General features: G+C 46.0%; 2 protein-coding genes across 2 annotated transcripts; both read right to left on the reverse strand.

The window, feature by feature from the left end:
- Nucleotides 1-144: 144 nt before the first annotated feature.
- Nucleotides 145-766, reverse strand: LOC107152589 (stathmin-like). Its single transcript, XM_048796974.1, has one exon. The coding sequence runs from the start codon at nucleotides 674-676 to the stop codon at nucleotides 224-226; it is 453 nt and encodes a 150-aa protein (XP_048652931.1). The 5' UTR covers nucleotides 677-766; the 3' UTR covers nucleotides 145-223.
- A 9,525-nt stretch (nucleotides 767-10,291) lies between these two features.
- LOC107152556 (melanoma-associated antigen 8-like) lies at nucleotides 10,292-11,478 on the reverse strand. The gene has a single exon (XM_015498062.2). The coding sequence runs from the start codon at nucleotides 11,476-11,478 to the stop codon at nucleotides 10,402-10,404; it is 1,077 nt and encodes a 358-aa protein (XP_015353548.1). The 3' UTR covers nucleotides 10,292-10,401.
- Nucleotides 11,479-21,159: the final 9,681 nt, after the last annotated feature.

Here is a 21,159-nt window from a genome sequence, read left to right on the forward strand (position 1 = left end):
AGCTACATTAAAAAAGACCAACACTTTTAGAAAAAAGATTAAAACACTTTCAGTTTCTCCCCTTTATCTCCCAAAACAACATCTTACAGTCTGGATCTACCTCTACAGTCCTACATTAGCTTCTAGAATATTTGTCAAGAGGGAAAAAATAAAATGACACTGGCCAGTACAGCCTTTGGATATTTAGGAAGGGGAAGGGGAGAAAGTCAGTTCTCAGAACAAATTAGTCAGCTTCAGTTTCATCAGCAGGGTCTTTAAAGGATTCTTTGTTCTTCCGCACTTCTTCAATGTGCTTATCCTTCTCTCGAAAACGCTCCAGTTTGGCAGCCATTTGTGCCTCTCGGTTCTCTTTGTTAGCTTCCATTTTGTGGGTCAGTTTCTCTTCCGCCATTTTACTGAAGTTGTTGTTTTCTTCTATTGCTTTCTGAAGCACTTCTTTCTCATGCTCTCGTTTCTCAGCAAGCTGCTTCAAGACCTCAACTTCATGAGACTTGCATCTTTCTTCTGCAGCTTCTAATTTCTTCTGAATTTCCTCCAGGGAAAGATCCTTCTTCTTTGGAGGGGAAAGGGGGAAATCTGGGACAGATTCTTTTGACCAAGGGCTGAGAATCAGCTCAAAAGCCTGGCCTGAGGCACGCTTCTCCAGTTCTTTCACCTGAATATCAGAAGAAGCCATGGTGAATAGAAGACAAGAGACTTGCAATGTATTCTACACAATCCACTGGTAAGGAAAGCCCTGCTCGGTCCAAGCCGCCTGGCCACACTCAGTATGCTGATTTTAAGTCCTTTGGGTATAAGTCGAGGACTGGGAAAACTGGGTCAAATGGCAGTTCCACTCCAAATTTTCTAAGGAATCTCCACACTGATTTCCATAGTTATTGCACCAGTTTGCACTCCCACCAGCAATATATGAGTGAACCTTTTCCCCATACCTTGTCAGCATTTATTGTTACTTGTATTCTTTATAATTGACATTCTGACTGGAGTGAGATGAAATCTCAATATATTTTTAATTTGTATTTCTCTAATTGCTAGAGATGTTGAACATTTTTTCATATATTGTTTGACCATTCATATTTATTTTCTTTGAAGTGCCTGTTCAGTTCCTTTGCCCAATTATTGATTGAATTATTATTATTTATTTACTTTTTAGTGTTAAGTGTTTTACTTCTTTAAATATCCTGGAGATTAATGCTGCATCTGAGGTGCAGATAGCAAAGATTTTTCTCCCACTATGTAGGTTCTCTATACATGTCCTTAATTATTTCCCTTGCTGTGAAGAAGCTTTTTAGTTTGATACATCCTATTTATGATATTACTTCTTGTGCTTTTGGAGTCTTATTGAGGAAGTTTATTCCTGAGCTGATATGATGGAGATTTGGGCCTACTTTTTCTTCTAGTAGGCACAGGGTCTCTGGTCTAATGCCAAGGTCCTTACTCCACTTTGAGTTGAGTTTTGCGCATGGTGAGAGATAGGGAGTTAATTTCATTTGCCTACAAATGGATTTCCAGTACTCCCAGAACCATTTGTGGAAGAGGCTATCTTTTCTCCAATGTATGTTTTTGGCTCCTTTGTCTAGTGTGAGATAACTATATTTATGTGGGTTTGACTCTGTGTCTTCTATTCTGTTCCATAGGTTTTCAATTCTATTTTTGTGCCAATACCATGCTCTGTTTTTTTAACTATAGCTCTGTAATATAATTTAAGGTCTGGTAATGTGATGCCTCCTGCATTACTTTTCTTGCTAAAGATGACTTTGGCAATTCTGGGCCTTTCATGTTTCCAAATACATTTCATGACTGCTTTCCTATTTCTATGAAGAATGTCATTGTAATTTTGATGAGAATTGCAGTATATCTTTATAGTGCTTTTGGTAGTATGGCCATTTTTACAATATTAATTCTGTCTATCCAAGATTTTATGGCAGATCTTTCCATCTTCTAAGGTCCTCTTCAATTTCTTTCTCTAGTGTTCTGTTGTTTGCATTGTAGAGGTCTTTCACCTCTTTTGTTAGATTGATTCCCAATTATTTTATTTTTTTGATGCTATTGTGAATGGAATAGTTTGCAGTTTGAAAGGGTGAATAGGTCATACACAGTGGTAACTTAGGATAGGTTGTTAGTTTGAAAAGGGACAAGAATAGAAGAATATAAACAGGAGAGAGAGAGAATGGAATTTAGTGGTCAGGAATAGAGAAATGAGAGAGGGAGACAAGTGAGATAGAGCAGTGATAAAGATGATACAAAACAAAATCAAAATAAGGAGTCATGAACCCTAACCCTCAAAATACAGAGCATGGGAAAATAACACCTTTGGAAAAAAACATAAAAAATTTATCAACAACAAAAAAAGAAAGAAAGAATAGAGAAAAATAAGGCTAGAAATAAGGAGAGAGAAACAAATATTAAGATGTGTAGGAGTCCTTGAAGCAGTACACATTCAAATAAAACAAGAATCCAATATGGAAGCCCAAAGTCAAAAAGCAAAACAGAACTACTGCCACAACAAAGAAGCCACAACAACAACAACAAAAGAAAAATAGTAGTGAAATGTTAATAAATTAAGGAATCATATCTACTATGGTGGACAAAACAGTCAGTGAGTATATGTGTTCACTGACTGTGCCCACCTGGTTTGCATTTTGTTTTTTATTCTTGAGGTATGATCTAAGCTTGTAAGTATGAGCCATGGATTGTATAGGCACTTATTTTTTGCATGTTCCATAATTTTTGAGGAAAACTTAGCATTTTTAATATAAGGTGTAATCTCTGGAAATCAGAGTCATATTATTTCCCCTCCCCAGGACTTATTTTTGCTTGCTTCCTCTGGGTCATAGTTTTTCAATTTTTTAGTGACTTTTCTAAACCAATTTTATAAAATATGTACTGTTTGTCATGTGTGGATACTGACCTTCTTGCTTTATTTACTTTGTAGTTATACCTAATGAATGATTCAACAGATATCCTTAAAGTGTGGATTTAAAAAAATTCCAGTCTCTCAAGATGGAGTGTGTGTGTGTGTGTGTGTGTGTATGTGTATATGTGTGTGTGTTGGGTCACACCATGCCACAAAATCTGACCTAGTCTATAGTCTTCATTTCTAGTCACTAAGAGTTTTTCATGAGCACAGCAATACCTTAAACATTAGTTTAGTATCATTATGGTTAATCATCTTACTTTGTCACAATAGCAGAGTTTCATGAATGGCAATTTTATACTGGTTACCCCAGGGCAAGCTTGGGAGCATCACAATTGTAAGAGTCATACTTTGCCATGGTGTATCAGCTTTCTTCTGAGAACTAGAAAACATTTCACAAGTGGTGATTAGGCTTCCTGACAACCACTGAGAAGTAGATATTATTATATGAGCTGGTTTTAAGGATGAGTAACCTGGATCAAGCATTCAACTGTGGAAGCATAAACATTCTGTCCCATAAATTTTGATCCAGCTCCTGTACCTATCCTCCAAATTGTGTCTAGTATCTAGCCCTGAGGAGGATCCCAGTGAACACTGAAATACAGAAGGGGAACTAAAGCACAGAGAGGTTTGTATAACATGCCCTGGGCCACCTAGCTCGTGGAGATGAAGGAGCAAAGATACAACTTGAGTCCAGCCAGAACTGTAGGCACCCTGTCAGGGGCCAGCGTGGCCAGCAGGCACCAAGAGGGAGATGGCCTGTCAGTTCAGAAATGTGAATAAGAGGCATCATGGCTCTCTCAAGTGTTTCATAGATAGTGGCCAGGCAGACTGCACAATGTAGATGATAGTTTTGTTGAGGTCCCAGGTAATCCTAGAACTAAACTATTTTTTAAAATATTTTTTTAGTTGTTGATGGGCCTTTATTTTATTTATTGATTTGTGGTTCTGAAAATTGAACCCAGTGTCTCACACTTGCTAGGCAAACGCTCTGCCACTGAGCCACAACCCCAGCCCTAGAATTAAACTATTGCTCTGCAGACCCACAAACTTAATTCTGGCAGTTTCTCCAAAAGTGATAAAGCCCTGGAAGTTTCTAGAGCAGGCATGAGGACACTGACACACAAACATATTGTGAACCTCAATGTTTCTCACTATTTAGAGAAAATTTTCAGAGAAGCAAGTAGAGAAGGCTAGGATGATTTATATGATAATGGATTAGAGTGGGAGACATTACAAAGAACTCATATTTAACTTAATATATGTACAAGTGATTACAACTAGAACTATCAATGTCTATGAATATATACAGATATTTATACACACATATAATTTCTTGCTTTGTCAGCTAAGAGGATATAGAAGAAACAACATTCCAGAAGCAACGAGCACATCTACTGCCAAAATCTAGGATTCTATATCATTCTCCAATAAAAGGGATCAAGGCTCAGTGGAGAAATTACTAATTCTAGAATTGGGATAGGAAGTATGAAAAATGATCCAGGAATACCTTATACTGCTTAGAGTAAATAAGTGCTAATAAAACTTTTTAAAGTCACATTGACAGGTATATGAGAAAGGAATATAAAAACAGAGCTTGCAAAATGATTTGCAAGTGCCCAAACCTGGAGCAATTTGAAGAACAAAATACAAAGATGTTCTTGGTTTTAACAGAAAGTACAAAAATATCCATGAGTCAATACTGAGATAAATAAATGAAGACTTTAAATAGACAAATTTCCCATGGAGAAAAATTCCAACTAATTTCTGCTGATATGATCACTTCAAGAAAGAGAAGTGTGACTCCTTATCACTTACAGTGTGGGCCACATGTAATAACATTCTTCCAAGGAGGATAGTACAGAAAGGCAAAGAGAAATAGTAATTTTATTGTGGAAAAACCTAACAAATGCTACCTTAGCCAGCTGGGCAAAGTCAACATCATCAGTAATAAGTCATGTTGCTGATATACACCCTTCATGTGATGCTATGAGAATGGCATTTCATCTCTGTGAACTTCTTCCTCCAAACCCACAACTCCAGTCTAACCATGAAGAAAGCATCAGATAGACCATCTGGGGGTTAATTCTCCAAAATGGCTTACTAGTAAGTACTCCTTAAAACTGTCAAGAGGATTAAAAAGAAGAAAATGGTACAAGCAAGAGGAGACTGAAGAGATACTAAAACTAGATGTGATGTTCTGGTTGCAATCCTGGGAGAAAGGAAACCCAAATAAATAGTGAGCTTTAGTTACCTACAAATAACTAATCAGTTTTAACAAATTTACCATTCTCATGTAAGAAAAAGTGGCACATAAAAACACTGTACCATCTTCACAAACACTTTTCAAAAAATTTAAAATACTAAAATAGAGTATATAGAAATTTTTAAAAACTGAAAAGGACCTAAAGAAATTTTGGAGTATTGTGGGTATGTTAAAAATATAGTAAATCAAACACAATTGCACAGACTAGGAACTGAGAAATAAAGCATCCCTAAATTGTCGTCAGCCCTTTTTTCTCTCTTAAATCCGGCCTGTCTTGTACAGAAAATTTATTTCATATCAAAATCATCTACATAAACTGCTCATATTCTCCAGCTCCTCTACTGTTATTCTAGTGCATATTCAAAACCTGTTTTGCCTGTACTAGGGCAGTAGCCCCCGACCTATGCTAGATGTAGATATGAGACCCCAACCCTTGCTCAAGAAGAATCTTACAACACCTGCCAATATTTGCTGCTACAGGAAAGGCTGGGAAAAAACAGGCAGGAGGTCAACCCCTTGCCAAGAGACTGGAGCTCAGAGAGGGCTATAACCATTGCCAGTCAGAAACAGGGGCACTTGTCAGGGCAACAGTATCATGGCTGAGAATCCTTACAGCAGCCCCTCAGGAGGAAAACTGAGGAAATCCAGAGAACCTCAGGACCTTCCCATGATGGGCATGAGGAGGGTCCCATCTGCTCTGCCCTGCCCAGATGTTAGCATTAGCTCTGTCCCTGGGTGGTGTTTGTCCACACAGCAGACTGATGCAATAGAAACTGGACACTGGAAATGTCCCCAGGAAAGGTAATGGGGGCCACTTTGGCCATCCTAGCTGTTACAATCTTGCCATCTCTAGCCTCACTGGACAAGCATTCTCCACACGTCATCATCCTCCAAGAACTGCCATGTAGTGCCCTATTCCCAGCAGTGTCCATGCTTACACCTGGAGTGCGTCGCAGGGGTCCTTTCCCAGGACCACCTAGCTCATGATGTGGCCCAGGGCCCCAGCTCACTTCCAGTCCCATTCTGCTCCTATGTTCCTCACCTGGCCAGTCCACAGATGTTCACATGGATCCAGTGGGGCCTCTTCCTCCTGCCTCTCCTGGGGCTGCTGATCCTCATCACCACCATCTGAGAACCCCAAAGCCCTCTCCTGCTCATCTCCTTTCCAAGTCCTAAATTGGGTCTGGGGAGTGTCCTAATGACCACTGCTCCATCTTCTACATGCAGCCTTAAGTCTGCACAAACTTCCTGCCTGGGAACACCATGGTCCTAGCTGGCTTTGTGGTGGCTGACAGAAGTACATTCTGCCCTACCTCTCTGGATCAAACCTCAGAAAGCAAGACCTCATAATCACTCAGGTAGGGTGATCAGTTCATCAAAGCTTGGTCATTATATGGAGGATCAGCTGAATAATAACTCATAATCATGGTGAGTTGTTACTCATGCACAGAATGATCATTATTTACCAACCATTAGGAGACTCACCAAAAGGCTGCATCATCTCCTGCCAGTTCTACCTAAAGTACAGTGTCTTAGAAACAGCAGGATGTATAATAAAGGTAATTACATGTGATCATCAGGAGTGGGCCATTTACAGCTCAGTTGGTGTCTGTGAAGAGACAGGAAGGGAAAAACAACGTGCTGGGCTGACTGAGACTAAATAAAGAAGAGGATTGACAAAGTGCTACCCAAAAGAGGTGATGGGGATTCCAGAAGGAACTTGCAGCAAAGAAAATACTCAATCCCAACAGGGAAATTTGGCCTGCTATCTCTGATTCTGATGATATCACAGCTCTCAAGAGACTTATAGATGTGTCACAGGGGTACAAAGGGTGCAAGTAGCAAGAGGAAAGCATAACAGTCTGCATGTTGGGGGTGGTTCCTCCTTTGAAGATATCTGTCCCTGGGGCTGGGGATGTGGCTAAAGCGGTAGCGCGTTTGCCTGGCATGCGCAGGGCACTGGGTTTGATCCTCAGCACCACATAAAAGTAAAATAAAGAAGTTGTGTCCACCAAAAAATAAAAAATTAAAAAAGATATATGTCCCTTCCTAGGGCTTTATAGGCAGATTCTGGCTTCTCATATCTAAGAGAGTATGGTTGCATGACTTAAAGTCCATAGATATGGGGATAGAATGGTCTGTGTTCTGTGCTCATAGCTTGAGAATTTATCCTGGGTCCTGTAGCACCTTATGCAGAACTGTTCCTTAATTTAGGGGCAAACTGAGGTAACATGACCCTTCTAAAGACAAGCGAACTGGCAATGGACTGTCCCCATTTGGCCAGGAAGGAAAGAAAAAAGAGGTAAATGGATACGTGTATCTCCCATAAACTGTTATGTAGTAGGTGTTCAACAAAAATCAACTAATACAGTTTGTTATAAAATCCTCTTCCTTTCTGAGAGGCGCCTCAGAAAGGGTTAGATACAACTGTAAATTCTCCAGTTTTTTCAAGCACCTGCATACTGTGTAACAGGTACTTTCAAATACAGGGTTATGTTTTATTTTCAAAGGATATTATAAATCTCAGCAGGGAGGTTTCCCTTTCTTTACTCAATAGCACTTTTCTGCAGTACCCATGTAAAGAACTCCAAAATCTCAGTACACTGATAATTTCTCTCCTATTTGATTCATGGTCAAAATCACAACTTGTGATTCTCTTGCTACTTTTATACTACCCAAACACCTAAGCAGATGCTTTAGGCACACTAAATGCCAGTATTTTCCTAAGGGCCAGATTCCTAACAAGAGCAGTTTGGTTAATTATTCTTTTTAAATTCAAGCTTACATGCCAAGGAAATATTTTCACCTTCTGGCAGACTCTGTAGATTTAAGAGCTCAGCCTCAGTAGGTGTTTGTTCCACAGTAGTTTCCATGATCTTTCCTCATTTATAGCTTATGAGGATGTCTTGTCTTTGACAACCAAGGTAAGATCATTCAGCTGTGTGTATTCAGTGGTCACTTTCAAATAAAACATCCCACTCAAATTATATAGGGTGGTTTTAAAAATCTTAACTTTACATGTCAAGAATGAGTAGATTATGTGCTAAATCATACTATCCTTGCCACCCACTTGTATACTCAGACAGGATGACCACATATCTGGAAGTCTCTGTCCCGAGCAAATATTTAAGTTGAAATGGCTGTTGTAATCAGAAAGGTCCCAGGATGAGCTATGGGGAAAACCAGGATAATTCTGCAAGGTATTGGTATGCTTTATGTTTCATGGGGAACAGTGACACGCTGAGTAACAGGCCAAGTTGCAGAGCTGGATAAAGGGTATAGAGTGGCCAGCCAGGAGAAGGGCATTTTTGTGTTGCAAAGTGCTGGAACTGGACAAATATGCCCACATCTTGGCTTACCTGGCTCTCAAGGAGTCAATCACTGGATATCCCCACATTATGTTTAATTCTGTCACCTTATTAGGACCACATTTACTACATCCCCCTCTCCTGCCCTGGATCCTTCTTTTTCTCATCAGAGATATTATGGAGTACTGAAAAATGAATTAATACACAGGTCCACCTCAGACTGAGGAAGTTAGAAGAGTGTGGGATATAGAAGATTTCAGAGCAACCTTATCATTCATTAGCCATATGATTTTAGGAATATTACTGAACAATATGAGGTTCAGGTTATTCATCTGTAAAATAGATTTGATATAGCACTGTGTGGAGGACTGTTGCAATGTAGGAAGTGTATGTAAACACCTGGCATATATTGAGTATTTAGTGATTGGTACCTATTTCTAGTACTATCAAGACCCTAGGTAGTACCACCATTCCCTCTGGTATTTTTTCCAGAATATCTGAGAGGACTTGCAGCTCAATATGAAATTGAATAGAAAATCAGTCAAAAATACTGTTCTGTAAACGTTTCCTCAATGATATGTATTATATGATCAGATGGAACTCTTCCCTTCCTGAGTACAACTAACACAAAGCTCATAGAATTATATAGTCAGGACCAGCTCCATGCCAGATTCTGTTCCATCCAAACCATGATTTCCATTCATTCCATCGCCATGCAAAATCAACTGGTTGATTACAGTGGGTGGAATTACACTGGTACCCTAATTAAAACACCACTTTACTGCAGAGTCAGCTCTGGCTCTCCCAACCAAGCAGAGGAGGTCCTGGCCAGGGACTTCTAGGCCTCCTTCTTTAGACATTCAGTCTTCTCTCTCTACAGATCCTTGCAGTTGATGGTAACTGAGCACCAAGCTCTCCTGTTGTGTCCAACCACACAGCACCTCTCACACCTGCCCCAGGTGGAGATTCTGTTCTGCTTCATTCACCATCAAAGGGAACGACTCAGAGTAGTCTTCCATTCTCTCAGCCTTAAGACACACCATCTAAAGGTCTGGCCCTGGCCTCCATGCAGTGTCCTTCAAGTCCAGCCCCGCAGAAGGCACTGCAGTTTCCCCAAGCCCCAAATTGCAAACTGCCTTGGCTGGCATAGGACATTGGCACTCGGCTGCTCTACACTGGAGGTCCACCTGCTCACCCTCCTTCACATGTTCCTTAGGTCTCTGGGGACACCTCACCGTCTTCCTGACATGGTTGCTGTATTAACATTCAAAGATGGGATTCAGTCTGGCTAAGCCTATTATCTGATTATTCCCACTACTCATTCTCTCTCTTTTAGAAGAGCAGAATTGCACGACTGTTCCATGAATCGATGAGGCAGTGAGGAGAGGGCCTTTTTATTAGCATATAGCTTCTCCTCCATTCTCCAATACACACAAGCAAATCCAGGTGCACACCAACTTTCTTAAGGGAAGATAGGTAATAAGGGAAGGTGAGCATTCACCTTTGATTTCTCTATCATTTATTCATTCTTTTTCATGACCAAGTTCTTTTCCACGTCCAGAAATTATCTCTTACACTCCCATGTGATCTTTGCTCAGGTCCAAAAAATAAAGAAAGAATGAGATGCTAATTAATGAAACAAAAAGCAAAACACCAAAATCCTAAACTGTGTTCACAGCAATAAATGAATGAGTATGGTCTTCATAACATCCCATTCAGAAGTAAATTAAACTTTCAATCAACAGGAACATTTGAAAAATTCCATACGAAACAAAGTTCAATTTCCAAGTCTCACAAATACAGAAGCATCAAAATGTTAGACGGCAAGATCTCTTCCACCTTCCCTGGCCCCTCACTACTTAGAAAGGTGACTTCTCTCTTCCAACACAGATTGAAAAATGGGCCCTATCTCACATGGGGGTGTGGAAGCTTCGGGATGCGGCCCTGCCATGTTTCCTGGTCCTGGGCCGTCCCCTGGGCACTCTAGTGGCCCTGGCTACATTTGATACTTCAGCACACTCTGCCTCATCTTTCAAAGCCTTTTCATACAGGAAAGGGTAGGACCTAGGGTCACTCCCATGGACCTGGGCCCAGTACTCCAGGACTTTCATCTTGCTGGTTTCAGCACGTGCCCTTGGACCCCAAAGGAACTCATAGAAAGCAGGATCACTACCAGGTACCTGGCGATACTCCAAGTACTGTTCCTGCACCAAATCTTCAGTGATGAGCTTTCTAGGCTCCCCATAGATGAAGTGTTCCCTCCCAGCATGCACACCCATCATACTCAGTGCATTCCAGACAACCTCCTCAGTGGCATGGTCACCCTCCATGAAGATGATGCACAGAACCATTATCAGAAGGCCCGTCTTGGGCATGCTCTCATCATCGCCCACCAACCCAGCACAGGTGAGACCCAAAGCATTAACAATGGCATATGAGTGGCTAGAGGGGTCTACCTCCTTTACATGAATACCAAAGACCAGATGCATGTACTCAGAGGCTACACTGAAGATCACAGGGAAGTCATCCTGGTTATTTTTGATGACACTACTCAGCATTTCGGTCTTGGTGGTCAGCTCCTTCATTCGATACTTGAGAAGCAGGAACTGCACCAGATCAGCCATCTGCTGATCCAGTGGGTTTTCCAACAAGGACCTATGGTGTTCCTGGTCCTGATAGGGGAATGAAACTTCCTCTTCTTGGCTGCTGGAGATTTCATTGGACTGGATAAATGAAGTGGGAGCCATGGTGACAGAGAAAGAGGAGAAACTCAAAGGAACCTGTGGAAAAATCAGTGGCCCAGGAGCAGGCACCTCCCTCTGGGTAGCTGGTATCAGAGGAAGGGAAGTGGAGGAGATACAGGCAGAGGAGGCCCCCTCCTCCTCAGGCCTGAGAACCTGCACACCAATGAGGCTTGGTGCCTCCCTTTGGGCCTTAGGTTTTCCTTCTTGCTTGCGGTGCTGGCGCTTCTGACCATGAGATGACATGGCTTTCCTTGGGAACAGTAGTCAAGACGGTGGGCAGGAGACTGGTCCTGGGGGAGAGAGGGATCCAGTGAACTTAGGACTACACCCTTCTTGGTGATTACAATGGCCCACTACCAGTCATTTGTTTGGGTAGTGATCTAGGGCTAAGGAGGCACATGTCCTTCTGGTGGGCCTGACTCCTTGAGTAACTGAGGGAGGAAGTGAAACAGTTTCTCAGGATGATGCCAGCCTGCAGAGCACAAGGCCCCGGGGCTGACTTATACCCTGTGGAACTAGGTACTGTGGGTTGCCCTCTATTCTGCACATCACCATGACTCCCAGCACTGCCTGGGCCTCATCTGCTCTGTGACCTGAGGACATTGCTTCAAACCAAGACATTCACCTGCTGGTTTCCAGAGCTCTTATAATAGTCATTTCAGACTGCAAAAGCATTACTGGGCCCCCAACCCTGACAGGAGGGATGAGATGGACTCTGTGAGGCCCATACTGATCTGAGGTAGATGGTCCCCTTGTGCTCACTCTAGGTTCTCATTTTATCCTAGGCAATACCTGGACTCAAGCTCCCTTTTGAACTAAAGCAAACATTCTGAACAAATGTCCAACTCTGTGAGAAAAAAAGTCAGTGAGTGTTCTCACATCTGGACACACCTGCCCAAAGGTGACTATAAGAGCTGACCAAATTTAGGGGTTCCATTTATCTTGGCATGGATGACCTACTTGGTGCTCACCTTAATGAAAGTCAAGGTCTGTGATGGTCCTCTGATGACTGAAGGCACCTTCATTAAACCATATCCTATCACTGTGAAACACTTAGAAATGAAGTGAGGGGAGGCCAGTGGTCCCAGATTTTTCAGTGGTTGAAAAACAGGGCAGGTGGGGATTGGAGTCTTGTGTATTCATGTGTAGAGGTTTCCTATGCCCTCACCTTGACTCCTGGCTATGTCTGAGATCCTCCCTCTGCTGAAGTGAGTCCATGACCCTCTTAACAAATCTTTCCCCTTTCTGACACCAATGACACAGATAAGAAAGATATTTCAGCCTAAGAGCCCTGCCTGGGCTTCAATGTCTGACAGCAGGCACAGAGAAGATTTCTGAGGGGCACCTCTGTGTTTTTGGCTAGGTATCCCCTTGATTCTCCCTCAGGGTCCTCACCTTAACTCTGGGAAAACATAACACCCCTCTGTCTGATAACAAGATGTGGTTCCCTGTGCCAATGTGATGCCATCCTGTCATATAACTTCTTTCAACTCCCTAAGAGCCTCACAACTCTCAGGAGAAATGATCAAATGTCATATCCCATCACCATTGTGTGGGTTCTAAAAGGTTGATGGCCAGGCCTGGGCCCTATGTATTCTGGTATGAGGATGGGGATCTACTCATGCCCAGGCTGGCTCTTCTTCATGCCCATCTTTAGAACAATACTCCCATCTCCCTAAAGACTCCCCAATCTTGTGCCCATGCTAGAAGTGACCATGCCACTTAGGGTCTCCCATAGTTGACCAAAGTTGAGAGGCAGACTATGCGGATTCCATGTTTCAGAGCTGGGGATGCTTTCAGTCCTTGTAAAGGGTCCATACCTTGGGTCTGGCAGTTCCTAGGATTCCTCCCTCTGATAATCTCATGTGGCTCCCTCTGCTGACCTGTCATCACCTTTGGATCAAGGTCCTTACCCACATATTATCTCCCAGCCAAACCATAAGGCAGAAATGAGAGGGAGTGAGACCTGAGATATTCAGAGACCCTGTCTGCCCCCACCAGCCTAATTATAGCCAGGTTCTGTGAAGTCCCTTCTTTTGGGAGGTATGGCATTCAGTCCCTGTCACCAAAGTTCCTCACCTTGATTCCCGGTAGATGCTGGAATCCTCCCTCTGCTGACCAGCTGTGGCTCCTCTGCCGTCCTGATGAACTCTCTCACACCAAGGCCTCACCTCCCTGATTTGGAGGAGACAGAAGTGAGGACAGCACATTTGGACACGGCTGCATGGAGTTTCCCCAGGTTAACAGACCAGCAGGTTCCAGGGGCCTCCTTTGTCTGGAGTGTCCTCAAGGTACTCATATTCACTCCTGACAGGGTCTGGGCCCTTTCCCCTCTGCTGACCTGTAGATGCATCTTGCAGGCCAAGGCCACCATCTCCCTGAAGGCCCAGAGAAGGAAATGGGGGGTGGGTACAACCATTCCCAACAGCCCTGCATGGAGTTTTCCTGGGCTTCCAGTAAACATTCCCATGTCTTTAATCTGGGCTCTTATTTCATCTTTCCAGAAGTCCCTGAGATTCCTCCCTCTGCTGACCCGGGAACACACACTTCAATCATGCTCACTCATCCCTGACACCCTGAAGGTGTGTCAGGCAGAAGGGAGGTGCACTGCCTCTGGCCTCTCTGCCCAGGCCTCCCAGGGTTGATGTCAGGGTGGAGGTCCCCTTTGATCTGGAGTACAAGGTCCCCTCCTTCCCCCCTGAGTCCTCCCCTTGACTCCTGGCAGCAGCCCACTCCTCTCCTGAACTGAGTCCTCCTCCCTCAGATTCCAGAGTCAGAATGAAGGACAGGCTCAGTCTGAAAGCAGGGGCAGGACTAGGTGGTGCCCATTCTGTGTCCTAGGGCACTCAGTCCTCCCTCATTTCTAACCTTGACCACAAAGAGCCTCTCCTTCTACCATGTTCCTAAGCCCCCTAGATCCCCATCCTCTGCTGACCTAAGCATGCTCAGTGAGACCAAGACTCTGAATCCAAGGATTCCTTAAGGCTGACTGCGAGGGGATAGCACCTACCATCTGCACCCATATTCTGTAGGACTAAACACATAGGTAGATCAGTATAATTTTCTTGGAAGTACCCTTACTGAACTCAGGTGCACTCTATCCCTGAGCAACATCTCCATCCCTTTATATTGTATTTTTAATTTTTGAGACAGGGTCTAAGTTGTCCAGGCTGGCCTTGAACTTGCCATCCTCCAGTCTCACCCTCTCAAATAACTGGGATTCCAGGTGTGCACCCCCACCCCATCCAGACCTGTATAATTTGGGCATGCTTTAGTTTGGGTGGGACTTTTTCAGTTCATCCTGAGCATCTCACTTTTTCATTTTCTTTTTTTCTTGCATGCCTGGTAAGTTCTCTAACAATGTGCTACACCCATAATTCAAACCTTGACCCTAACACAGCCCAAGCCCTGTCTGCTCCACCAAACTTCAGCATGGCCATCAACCTCTGTCTTATCCTCCAAATCAGAACTCAGAGGATGTCACAATGGGCTGAGTACCCAGTTCCTCCGAGGTTGGAGAGCAGGGGCATTCAGTGATTCTTTGGGCTTTCTCTGTGGTCCCCAGTGCTCCTCACTTTGGATCCTGCCAGAGCCTGGACCTCTGTTCTCTATGTATCTGTGTCTGCCCCCTCAGACCAAGTCTGTGGTTTCAGCATCCTATAGGGCAGCTAGGGAGGATGGATGGCCACAGATGCAGCCTAGATTGTTTAGGAACCCTCTTTCTGTAGTGTGACTTCAGCTGACCCTCAGCTCTCACCTTGACCCCCAACAGACCCCAGACCCTCTCCACTCTGGTGATTTGTAATCGCATGTTCTGTCATAGGAGATAACTCCTAGGGTCCCCTGCTGCCAAAGAGATCACCCTGGAATTATACCTATTTCCCATGGGGAGCAAGGCTGGCTACAGAGACAGCCTGGGTGGTTATGGGACAAACCTTCAGGGGTGAAGACACCTCAGTACACCCTCAGCTCTCATCTTGACCTCTTATAAATACCAAACCCTATCTGCTCCTGGTCACCTTCTAGCAATGACTAACTTTTAGGGTCCCCCTTAGGGGTTCATGGAATTCTTCATTCTGGAGAACAAGACTGCCCACAGGGGAAGCCTAGATGGTTTGGGACCATCTATCTACTGTGTGGATTCCTCAGTCCACCCTAGCTCTTTGACCCTCAACAGACCCTAGACCCTGCTTGCCCTAGTGTCCTGGATTGAGTGACTCAAGGAGTAGGTTTCTCAGGGTCCCCTTCAGTAGAAGGGGTCACCTTGGAATTCTGTCCTCTCACTTCTAACCCCACCCCCCCTCACAGAGGTAGCCAGGTAATATTGGTGATAGTCTGCCTATGGTGTGGCTTTCTCAGTCCATGGGATGCTGGGAGTTAAAGCATACTACCATCTGCACCCATATGCAGCTATCACGTGATTCTGATCATTCCTAGACTGTATCTGCTCCCATTAAGTCTCAGACCAAGGCTATAACACCCAGGATCCCCTGTGTAGAAGGGATCACCATGGAATTCTATCCCCTTTGGCACAGGGCTGGACACAGGCAACCTAGGTGATCTGTGGACCCCCACTCCTGGTTGGGGACTCCTCATTCCACCTTCAGCTCTATCATTGACCCTTGACAGGGCCGAGGACCAGCCCCTCCCCGTATGCCTCAGCACTTGCTTTAACTCCTAGAGTCCTCTGTGGTGGAAAGGTTTGACCCAGAATTTTTACCACCCCCGGGGGAGGCAGGGCTAGCCACAGAGATTTCCAGGAAGACTAATGACAGTGGTCTATGGTGAGGCTTCTTCAGTTCACCTCAGCTCTCACTTAAACCTAAGATCCCTGATATTCCCCACTCTCATGACCTGTATCCCATGGCTCTAGTATCAGCTGTATCCCCCAGCATTACCTTGGGCAACAGGTCACCCTGGAATTTTGCCCCTCACCTGGGAAGCAAGGCTGGAACCATAGGCAACTTAGATGATGGTGTATGCTCCCCTCAGGGTGGGTCCTCCTCAGTCTACCCTCAGCTCTCACCATAACACCCAGAGTGCCCTTGCCCTCACTTAGCCAAAGGCTTTAACTCCCAGCATCCCATGCAACAGAAAGGGTTTCCTGGAATTTGGTCTACCTGAAATCAAGAAGGTCAGGCCAAAGTACTAGGGTGGGTTAGGACCCTCTCCTGGCTAGGTCTTCCTCACTCCATCCCACCTCTCAACTTGACACCCACAGTGGACAGGCCTTGTCCACTAACTCAGCCAAAGGTGTCATCTCCCAGCATCCCAAGAGTGAAAGGACTCCTTGGAATTCTGTTCCCCACCCCATGAAGAGCTGGCCAAGGTACTGGTTGGTTTAGGACCCGTGCCAAAAGTTGAGACTTTCTCAGTCCATGCCAACTCCTACCTTGACACACACAGTGCCCCAGCTCTCTAGGCCCGAAACAGCAAGGGCTTAAACTCCCAGCATCTCCTGCGACAGAGGGGGTTCCCTGGAATTCGGACCCCCAGAAACCGAGGTCTGGGGAAGGTACTACGGTGGTTTAGGAACCTCCTCCCAAGCTGATACTCCTCAGTCCATCCCACCTTTCACCTTAACACCCACAATGCCCGGGGCCCTGTCCACTCACCCAGCCAATGGCAATAAATCCCAGGGTCCCCTGTGGTATAAGACACTAACAGGAATTCTGGCCACCCACCACGTGAGGGAAGGGCCAAGGGAATGGGGTGGTTTAGTACTCTTCACCCAGAGTGCAACATTCTTAGTCCACCCAAGCTCTGAAGGTGACACCCACAGTGCCCAGGGCTAAGATGGCTAACTCACATAATGGCTTTAACTCCCAGCATCCCTTCCACAGAATGGATTCCCTGGAATTCTGTCCCCCAACCTGTGAAGGACTGGTCAAAGTACTGAGGTGGTTTAGAAAACATCCCACAGGGTGGGACCTCCTCATTCCACCTCCTTTCACCTTGACACCTACAATGCCCGGGACCCTGTCCACAAGCTCAGCCAAGAGCTTTAAATCCCAGGGTCCCCTGTGGGAGAAGGGGTTCCCTGGAATTCTGTCTCCCACCCTGCGAAGGGCTGGCCAAGGTAGTTATGTTATTTAGGACCCTCCCGATGGGATGGACCCTTCTCAGTCCACCCCACCTCTCACCTTGACACCCACAGTGCTGGGGCCCTGTCTACCCACCAAGCCAATGGCTTTTAACTCCCAAAATAACCTGTCAAGAAGGGGTACCCTGGAATTCTGACCCCCACCCTGCCAAGGGCTGGTCAAGGTACTGGGGTGGCTTAGGACCTTCCCCACGGGGTGGAACCTCCTCAGTCCACCCCACCTCTCACCTTGACACCCAGAGTTTCCCGTCCTCTCCACTCACTCAGCCAATGGCTTTAACTCCCAGCATCCCCTGCAACAGAAGGGGTTCCCTGGAATTCAGTCCCTCAGAACCCAAGAAGTTCTGGCCAAGGTACTGGGGTAGTTTAGGACATGCCCCTGGTTGGACCTCCTCAATCCATCCCAGGGCCCTGTCCGCTCCCCCAGCCAATGGCAAAAAATCCCAGCCTCCCTTGAGCTACAAGGCATGCACAGAAATTCTTTTCGCCAGTCCATGAAAGACTGAAAGACAGGCCAAGGTACTGGAGTGGTTTAGGAACCACTGCCAGGGTGGGACCTCCTCAGGCCACCCCAGCTCCCACCTTGACTCACACCACCTACTCTGTCACCCCAGCTCACAGCTTGTCACTCACATTGCCCTGCTCTGTCAACTCACTCAGCCAAGGACTTTAACTCCCAGCATCCCCCACATCTGGAAGGGGTACCCTGGTATAACGGATCAAAGCGGATGGGGCACCCTGGAATTCTGTCCCCCACCCCGAGTTGGGCTGGCCATGGTACTGCGGTGGTTTAAGACCCTCCCCATGGGGTGGGACCTTCTCAGTCCATCCACCTCTAACCTTGACACCCACAGTGCCCGGGCCCTGTCTACCCACCAAGCCAATGGCTTTAACTCCCAGCATCCACTGCAACAGAAGAGGTTCCCTGAAATTCTGTCCCCCAACCTGTGAAGGACTGGCCAAGGCAGTGGGGTGACTTAGGACCCCCTCCCCACGGAGTGGGACCTTCTCAGTCCATCCCACCTCCCACCTTGACACCCACAATGCCCGGGTCCTGTCTACCCACCCAGCCAACGGCTTTAACTCCCAGAGTCCTCTGCGACAGAAGGGGTTCCCTGTAATTCAGTCCCCCAGAACCCGAGAAGTTCTGGACAAGGTACTAGGGTGGTTTAGGACCCTCCCCTGTTTGGAACTCCTCAGTCCATTTCAAGGCCCTGGCAACTCCCCCAGCCATTGGCAATAAATCCCAGCCTCCCTTGCGCTATTAGGTGCACACAGAAATTCGGTCCCTCCACCCCAGGAAGGGCTGTCCAAGGAACTGGGGTGGTTTAGGTCCCTCACCACAGAGTGGAACTCCTCACTCCACCTCACGTCTCACTTTGACCCCCACAGCGCCCTGGCCTCTCCTCTCAGCCAACAGCTTTAACTCTCATAGTCCCCGGAAAAAGAAGGAGTTCCCTGGAATTCAGTCCCCCTGAAACCCAGAAGACCTAGCAAAGGTACTGGGGTAGTTTAGGATCCGCCCCTGGGTGGGACCTCCTCAATCCATCCCTCCTCTCATGCAGACATCTACAGTGCCCCGTCCTGTCCACTCAGCAGACTGTGTCATCTCCCAGCATCCTTGTGGTGAAAAGGGTTCCCTAGAATTCTGTCCCCCACCTCATGAAGGGCTGGCCAAGGAAATGGGGTGGTTTAGGACCCTCACCTCATGGTACTTCTTCAGTTCACCCCATCTTTCACCCTGACACCCACAGTGTCCTGGCCCTTCCTCTCACTCAGTCAATAGCTTTAACACTCAATGTCCCCTGTAGTGAAATGGGCTCCCTGGAATTCTGTCCACAGGTTAAGGACTGGCCTCACAGGCAGCTTGCATTGTATCATTTACCTGTACCTGGTGGGTTCTTCCTCAGCTCACCCTCAGCTCTCACCTTGTCTCTAACAATGGCCTGAACCAGTCTACTCCCTAAAGGCCTCAGAACTAGAATGTAACTCCCAGGGTCTCCTGCATTGGAAGGTTTTCATCTCAGAATTCTGATCCGGTGGACAGCAGGGCTAGACACAGATGTATCCTGGGTAGTTCTGGGACCATCCTTCTGGGGGGTGACCTTTTCAGTCCACCCAGCTCTCACCTTGACCTCAATAGTCTCCAGTCCTGGTCTGCTTCACTTAGTAGAATTGTGGTGTTCAAGCAACATCTGCAACTCCCAGGTTTTCTTGGTGGATACAGGATCCAGAAATCTGGTAAGCAGATAAGGTAGGAACCTGGATTGTAACAATTTCCTGTACATAGTATCTTATGAGCCAGACATCATGTGATCAAGCAAATGATCAGCACGTGTACAGCTCATGATCAACATCCTGATTGGAGAACAGGTACATGATCCGTGATTGTCTCACTGTGATTGGATGTAGAAATTTGTCTGCCTAAAACTCATTGTCCAATGGCTCTAAAGGTCACCTCCTGCAATACCATTTGAACCCCTAGAGGATCAAAAATTTGTGGGCACTTCCCTTCATTTCTGTTCAAAAAATAACTTGTTACTTTGCTCTCACCCTCCATTGTCAGTGGGTTTCATTCTTTTGATCCATGAGAGAAAGAACCTACTCCTCACTGGGTCTCACTAAAGCGAAAGTGTGCCCTGCAAGGCTGGCCACAAAGACAGCCAGCATGGTTTGGGGACCCTGCTTTGGGGGTGGGGCCTCCCAAGTCTACCCTCAGCTCTCACCTTGTTCCCCACAGAGCCAGGGTCCTGTCCAGTCCCTGCAGGCCTTAGGCTGAGGATATAATTCTCAGTGTCCCCTATGGCAGAAGGGATTTACTTGGGAATTCTGTTCCCAGAGTGTAGGGCTGGCCACAGTCTGGATGATTAAGATCATTCTGGGGTGGGCTTCATCCAGCCTCAGCTCTCACTTTTACCTTGAGGGTTCCATGGCCCTTTCTGCTCTGTGGCAACATCAGCCACCAGACGTAACTCCCAGGGTCCCCTGCAATGTAGGGGGCTTTACCTGTAACTCACCCCAGCCCTCAGGGGTTGGAGCTGGCTGCTGAGGTAGTCTGAATGGGGCCCCTACTCCTAGAGTGGGGCCTCAGTTTATCCACAGCTCTCACCTTGCTTGCAGCAGAGCCAGCCCTTGGCTCTGCAGACTTGAATTGTGGGCCTCAGTCAAAGACTTTAACTCTTAGTCCCATGAGGAGGAAGAAGCTGGCCCAGGAATTCTCCTGTGAGTGCACGGCTAACAACAGGGGCATCCTAGGTTGCTTGGGGATCCTCCTCCTGGGGATTGACCACCCCAGTCAACCATGAAATTTCACCTTGACTTTGACAGATCCCTGGTTCAGTGCATTCTAACTCACGTAAACCTCAGAACAAGCTTCACCTCTCTTACCCCTCCTGGCCTAAGTTGGAACTCTGGAGCATCCATGGCCACCTGCCTGGTGCATCTCAGGTATGACAGAATGAGCAGAATAGAATTCTATTCTGCTTTCTTTCCTCGGGCATCTCAGCTTGGTTCTTGGTAAGGCTTGCATCTATTTCCTTGTTCACCTGGGTCCACACTCCCTTCTGACTCTGAGTCCCCTGAGGTTGCAGTGGGGACATGGGAGTGGTCAAGCTAAAAACATTACCTGGACATTTCCAGGGCTGAGAGCATAGGCTGAGTTGTATTTCATGGGTCCATCTTTTTTGGGTAGGTGGACACTTCAGTCCTCACAAATCAAGATTCTCTTATTGTATCCTGGCTGCTTGATTAGATGCCCAGCAGGAGCTGCACTGTCCTTGACACTTCTGAACATTTGCTGTGCTGCAGTCTTTGCAGATAAT

Source organism: Marmota marmota, unplaced genomic scaffold (assembly GCF_001458135.2).
Source record: "Marmota marmota marmota unplaced genomic scaffold, marMar, whole genome shotgun sequence".
NCBI lineage: Eukaryota > Metazoa > Chordata > Mammalia > Rodentia > Sciuridae > Marmota > Marmota marmota.

Coding starts and splice junctions, on each gene's coding strand:
- LOC107152589 (XM_048796974.1), bottom strand. CDS start 676: ATGGCTTCTTCTGATATTCAGGTGAAAGAACTGGAGAAGCGTGCCTCA.
- LOC107152556 (XM_015498062.2), bottom strand. CDS start 11,478: ATGTCATCTCATGGTCAGAAGCGCCAGCACCGCAAGCAAGAAGGAAAA.